Source organism: Antennarius striatus, chromosome 12 (assembly GCF_040054535.1).
Source record: "Antennarius striatus isolate MH-2024 chromosome 12, ASM4005453v1, whole genome shotgun sequence".
Taxonomy (NCBI): Eukaryota; Metazoa; Chordata; class Actinopteri; order Lophiiformes; family Antennariidae; genus Antennarius; species Antennarius striatus.
Window position 1 is genome coordinate 16,701,695 of NC_090787.1, and position 7,279 is coordinate 16,708,973.

At 40.2% G+C, this 7,279-nt stretch overlaps 1 protein-coding gene across 2 annotated transcripts in view; it reads left to right on the top strand.

Moving 5' to 3' along the window:
• st6gal2a (ST6 beta-galactosamide alpha-2,6-sialyltranferase 2a) overlaps positions 1-7,279 on the top strand; it is a 40,125-nt gene that overhangs the window by 24,896 nt on the left and 7,950 nt on the right. For both annotated transcript variants that reach the window (XM_068329231.1, XM_068329232.1), the window contains exons 5-6: positions 740-841; positions 5,422-5,596. In XM_068329231.1, coding sequence (XP_068185332.1) covers positions 740-841; positions 5,422-5,596 — 277 coding nt within the window. The remainder of the gene's footprint in view (positions 1-739; positions 842-5,421; positions 5,597-7,279) is intronic.

Genomic DNA, 7,279 nt, shown 5'->3' on the forward strand with positions numbered 1-7,279 from the left:
AAGCTGTAAAACCCGCTTTAAGGACATTTATGAGCTATGTAGACCATTTATATTAGTTAAGTACAAGTACTTATGCATATACTGTTTGGTTTGATACACACAAACGTATTTCTGATTCAAGGAACGAATCGGAAATCCATCCCATGGCCGGCCCCCCCCCCACCCCCCCAGAGCTGACACTGAGGTGATATTTAGGAATCGTGCTCGCTTTTGGAATGACTTTATGAAAAGAAAACCTCCTGATGGGAGAGTTTGATTGGAGGTGGACGGATGGCGCAGTTTGAGGTTGTGAAGGGTTGGTGGCGGGTGGAGAATCATGCTGTAGTGTGTAAATGTTTGACACGTTGCACACGGTGATCGGCAGCATGGGGGCACTGCAGAGAAATACCCTTTCCCTCCTTGCCTCCATCCACCCAGTACAGCCCAGGACCCATGTTACATCTGACACAGCAGTAGTGGGATGTAGAGCTGCTACATACTGTAAACCGATCAGGCATGCTGGCTCTGTGGCTTGGATGAAAAACCACGGTCCACCATTGATGATGTCCATCACCTCACATCTCCTTCAGGAGCCCCAGAGCTGCCGGAAAAAAACAGTCAGAAAGTCGTCCCAGACCGTCAGCAGGCTGTGAGCCGGCACTGATGTTTTACTGAATCTGTGATGCCCGAAAAACGCGCTCCAGTGCTCGAGGAGGTTTTTTTGGCTGAGCTCATCTTGTCCGACGTGTTTCCACTGCAGATTTTGGCCAACCCGAAGCATCGCTTCAACACCAGCTCCATCTACAAGAATGTGACCCTGGTGGCCTGGGATCCTGCACCGTACGCTGTCGATTTACACAAGGTATGTCTTAAGTTTTAATGTGTGTTGATCGCATGAACCGTTCATCAGTTTACTGCAGGCCCCTCTTTCCCCTTGTTTCACGTTTATCTTCCCGGTGCTGCGATAGAATTATTATTCATACAATGATCTGCTTCAACAATCTATACATTTTCACAAAGGTCGAAGGATTCACGTTAATAAGCTTAAAAAAAAAGAAAAAGGCTTCACTCTGGATCTAAATTTGACTGCATGTAGTCCTTTGTCTGAATGATTTCAATTCCAATGCCAGCTTTCATTGTGTTGGGAGTTTTGAAAATGTCTTTGCTCATTCCTATTGATTTTTCATTTCTTTTTTTTTCAAGAGACTAATAATAGAACCATCTGTCCTTCAAAGTGAGCAGTACATTGTTCTGGTGGTGGGAGGGGTAGTCTATCAACAACAGAACAAATTGTTTTCCACTAGTGGGAACATCTATGTCCTTGGACCCTCACTGGCATGTTTTCTTATTGTATTAAATAATGAATACACATCAATACCCTTAATGATTACTGTTGCATGATGGAACTTAAGGTGGTTATTCAGACTTCTTGGGTCTTTGGTTCAGACTTCTTACTTTAGGATGACTTTGTAGACCATAATGTTTTCAAAAGGCTTGCCATAGAATGTGGAGCTGCTGATTGAAAACTAAATGGTCTCTGGTCATATCTTGCTTGAAAAGTTTGAAAAGGATGATCATTAAAGCTGGCAGCTTAATGTGTTAGACGTTTCTCTGTGGTGATAGAATCCTGTCTTTTTAAAATTACATAATACCAGAGTTCAGACAGGGTTCAGATATGGATTGGTAGGCTTTACACCATAAATCTGACTGGTATTTCTGTGATATCAACTACATTCCAGCCTCCTTTTACTTCTTTTGTCTAATGCATCAAAATAATGTCAGATGAGGATTTTAACTGTGAGAAGACGTCACCTTTCTTAAAGTTGGTCCTTGCGTCCGTGTGAGACTTCCATTTAGTAATGTGATCATCAGAAAATCAACCATGGCAAGTTTTATTAGTTTTTTAAAAAATTAAAAAAATTTTTTTATTAGATGTTGTAATCTCCGAGGGGAAATTAGAAATCCACTCTAAGGAGGACGGCGCCTGCCTCGGCGGTGCAGTGTCAGCTCACACTCCAGAGTGACTTGGCGGGAGCGGGAATCGAACCGCTGATCTTGGATGGCCCGCTGTACACCTTAGCCACTGCCCCCCCCCCGTCCCCTAATAGTGTACTTTTAGAGAATGAATTCAGTGCTACGTGGACACATTTCCATTTACAGCACTTTGTTCTGGAAGAGGAGCATGACCCACTTATCCGTAATCACTGCTCATAATTGATAAGACCTGCTCTGCAACTTGATGACCACTTTCAACGTGGGAACATCACATATCTTGTGCCATCCCATGGCTGATGATTTCACCGACAGAGGTCATCTATCTGAGTGCTTTTTAATGTTTTCAGTGGAAGCAGCTTTTCGTTACAGCTGGTGTGCTCGTGTGTACGTCTTAGTCATGTTATTTTTTACAGGCGCATTCAATTTGACCTTGGACCCCGAGTACTCATCGGTATCATCTATACGGCAGCTTTCTTGGATACATGGCAGTGGTTTTCAGTGTCATTAATAAAACATTTAATGTTATGGTATAAATCAGAGTTCCATCTCCGCTAGGAATCGTTTCTGTCTCCTCAGCTCTTGTCCCTGCTTGCTTTTATTTTCCACAAGGCTTGATTGAGCATCACAGTCCTTTCATTTCCTGCCATGACACAGATTCTAACCGACTCTCCTGGAGGCAATTTAAACAAAACTGAATCTTCAGAAAAATTTGTCATGGAGCTGGAACATGAATGCTCAATCAACTGTGCTGAGGTTTCCATTGAAAGCCCTGGTGGTGTGGAATTCACTTAAGATCAATACTTAGCATGCAGACATGCCTGTGGTCACTAACCACTGAAGCTAATGTTAAACTCTAATTAAGCTGTTAATAATGTTCCATTACATTAACTTTATTTTAGCGGCTGTGTTTTGTTCTGATAATAATAGTGCAACCCCCCCCCCCACACACACACACACACACAGACTAAAAGACGACACATGACTTGGATCACATGCACAGTTGAGCAGAGCCGTTCTTCCACCAGGTGTCCTTTGAAGATAATTCATTAACATCAAACACGACTTGGCATTTTGAAAGGAAAGAAGGAAAATTCTGTCTGTTGCTCCAACAGTTCCTCAGCCGCTGTACATGCTAACAAATCCAACATTCTTTAGTAGTTCTAATAAAAACATTCCATGTCCATACGTTCACCAGAAAGATTTTTGTCCAAATCATACAGAGAGATTTGTGTTGTCTACATTTCTATCCCAATCTTATTTTATGTTTGCATTTTTAATAACCCTTATTGTACAGAAGAATACTAATTAATATATATTCTTTGTATTTAAATTATTTTAATGTAGGTAATACATATTTTCATATTATACAATTAACATTTTGAATTATTTTTAATGAGAAAAGGTAATTGCTATTAAGTAATAGTAATAAGTAATACAATTTAATCTGATGTGATGTACAGGAAGTCATGTGTTTAGGTTAAAATGCAATAAAGAACAAATGTACCTCTTTAGGGTGGCTATAGGTCACCTTAGTTGTCTGGACATTAACAGACAGAACGGAAAGAATGTATAAATCATGTCAAATATCACATTCAGTCATGTTTTTAGATGTGGGCGTACTCTTAAATCATTTTGGTCAGTTATGGTTATTTCACAAAGGCTGAGTGTTTGATGAAGGGGATACAGAGGGGGATTTAAAAACTCACATTTCATTGCCATTTTATTATTACTTTTGAATTTTGTAAATCATAATTTCTATGAAATCATCTAAACTGTATGGATTTATTTTAGAGTATCAACCAAGGAAGTTGAATGAAGTGCTTCACAATTAAACAAAGACAAAGATATGGAAATAAAACGTGAACAGTAAGATATAGACTGTATAGAAAACACATATAAATACCACAGCGCTTCCTGGCTTGATAAATTCAGAGATTGGATTTAGTGACCGAGGTCAGTAATGGAGCATAACTCTAGAGGGAACTGGAGTTAATAAGATGAACTTGGAACATCCACTTTATGAGAAGACCTCAAAGGTCCGCCACAGACATGGAAGTTAAAGAAATCACATTGATAAGACGGGGCCAGTCCATTAAGAGCTTTAAAAACAAGGATAAAATCTGTTCGAAAACATACAGGAAGCCAGTGGGGAGTAGATGGAACCAGGTGGTATTAAAAGAGGAGCATCCGTATTATGTACCAGTCAGAGGTGGTTGAGGGAGGAGAGAAACCAACCTAAAGTGATTTTACATTTTGATCCGTACTATTCGATCTGACTTAATGAAAGCGTGAGTAAAATTTCCAAGTCAGAGCGATTGAAAAAAGTGTAAATGGTAAAAGTTTGACTATTGAATCAGTTTGTCAAACTTTAGGTTCCTGTCAAATACAACACCTGGATTTTTCACATTAGGTTACAAATTTGACATAAATGTGCAGAGGTCTATGGTAGCGTTGTCACCAAATAAAATGTATTCTCTCTTATGTTCAGTCAGAAACAGAAGTTTGGCTCAGGCATTGTTTAATGTCAGGAATTTCGTCCAATAAGGACTGTGTTGTTCTGGCTTTAATGGCAGATAAACCTACAAGTCGTCTGCGTAGCGGTGTAAAAACAGGTGGTGTCTGGCTATGAATGATCTGAGTGGCAGTATGTAGAATGAAAAGAGGAGAGCAAAATAATCAGGTTTCTATGCATGCATGCAAGAAACCTGATATAGGATGATCATTCCTATTTGATTGGGTCAGGATAGTTACAAAAATGATCAATCTATTAGCAGAGGATTTGATATTAGTTTGTGAAATAAGTCACAAGTGAGGGAAATGTATTAAAGTACCAAACAGTTTGTAAATATTAATTGATTTCTGCTTCTCCGCATCTTTTTCTATTTCAACAGCTACAGTACAGGAAGTACTTATTCTAAGGTTCTGACAAGCTGCCAGGATCCATTGTTAACACATGTTCTTCAGCTTTTTATACATTCAGAAGTTAATGAAAATGTGTTAGACTAGTGTGTGCATGTTGTGAACTGGCTTATGAAAGTGTGTCTAATGCGACCTTCAAATAGAAAAAACACATCATTTACTGTAGTTCAGATTTTATTGATCAATGATGAAACAGGTCTTTGCTGCCTCAAATCATAATCCAGTTTACATTTTCTGCGTTAATGCGTAATTTAAATTCACTCTCATGGGCTCGCACATGGCAATAACATGCTGGGTGGGAAAATGAAAACAGAATCGGGTACTTTGAATGAAAGTTGTGCTGCGCTGGCATTAGTCAAAGCAGAAGATAAAGTTCTGTGTCTTTTATTAAACACAGCGGAGAGGACTAAACTGAAACTAAAAAAGAGTAAGCGTCTGCAGTCTGGTAAATGTTTTCATTCCATAACCCACTGCCTGGGGTCTAAACGGAGATATTTGTGCCCCCCCCCCTGCCTGTTTCCTCATCAGTGGTATGCCAGTCCTGATTACAACCTGTTCGGCCCATACGTTGAGCACCGCAAGCTCCATCCTTCGCAGCCTTTCTACATCCTACACCCCAGCTACGTGTGGCAGCTCTGGGATTTGATTCAGGGCAACACTCAGGAGAACATCCAACCCAATCCTCCCTCATCTGGCTTCATAGGTGAGTACGCATACACACACATACATGTTTACATGCACTAACAGCTGCTATGCATGCAGCGTGCGTTCGTTCGCCAGCAGTTGCCTCTGTACTCTTATCTCCTGTTTGGTCCTGAGCGAATTTGGATGCAGGGGCACATGCTAAGACAGGATTAATTTATCTTCAGCATGGCTTTTGACGTTATCAGCGTGCAGTATGGATAGGCTACGCACTCCAAACGGCACATCTGTGCAGGAAGCGGATAATGCAAAAACTGGATGCTCATCTTAGAGACTCTGCATCATGTCAACATGTTCTAAATGTTGCTTTCTCTCACATAGCACCATAACACATATGTACAGCTACACCAATGTACAATGATCACATGCCTGAAGGTTTACGGTGTTTTCAGTTCTTTCGGGGCTTAACGTCTGACATATCTGAAGGTGTAAAACTGTTCAAAACATGTAAGTAAACTTGAATATTTACTGTATAAACTGAAAAATATCCAGGATTCATCATTCCTATGAATCACTAAACTAATATTTAGTTGTATAGCCATTTTTAATGTCGCCCCACAAGTTTTCTATCGGATTAAGGTCCGGGGATTGGGCTGGCCACTCCATGACTTTAATTTTGTTGGTCTGGAACCAAGGAGCTGCTCGCTTACTGGTGTGTTTGGGGTCGTTGTCTTGTTGAAACACCCATTTCAAGGGCATTTCCTCTTCAGCATAAGGCAACATGACCTCTTCAAGTATTTTGATGTATCCAAACTGATCCATGATCCCTGGTATGCGATAAATAGGCCTGACACCATAGTAAGAGAAACATCCCCATATCATGAGTGTACTGTGGCTTGAATTCAGTGTTTGGGGGGTCGTCTGACAAACTGTCTGCGGCCCTTAGACCCAAAGAGAACAATCTTACTCTCATCCGTCCACAAAATGTTTCTCCATTTCTCTTTTGGCCAGCCAGTGTGTTCTTTGGCAAATTGTATCCTCTTCAGCACAAGTCTTTTTTTTAACAGTGGGACTTTGCGGGGGATTCTTGCTGATAGATTAGCTTCACACAGGCGTCTAATTGTCACAGTACTCACAGGTAACTTCAGACTGTCTTTGATCATCCTGGAGCTGATCATTGGCTGAGTTTTCACCATCCATTCCAATGGTAGTCTTCCGTTTTCTTCCACGTCTCTCTGGCTTTGCTTTCCATTTTCAAGCATTGGACATCATTTTAGCCAAGCAGCCCATCATTTTCTGCACTTCTTCATACTTTTTCCCTTCATTAATCAATATTTTAATCAAAGTACGTTTTTCTTCTGAACAATGTCTGGAACGACCCATTTTTCTCAGGTTTTCAGAGAAAAATTCATGAGCAACATGTGCTGGCTTCACCCTTAAATAAGGGCCATCTGATTGACACCTGTTTTTTCACAGATTGAATGTCTTCACTAAACGAACTCCACCCTGCTATTTTTTGAACATGCCCCTTCAATTCATTATTCAATTACACAGACTCAGGAGCATACATTTCATGAATGTTGGCTCTGTTGGTTTTCTATGACCCTACTACAGCAACTGGTAAATTATTTGCCATGCAGTGTTATAATTTCTACCAATTATTATTATTTTGAACACAACACATAATAGGAATATTTGTGTGTGTATACACTGTATATGTGTAATTGAATGTGTCTACTGTATC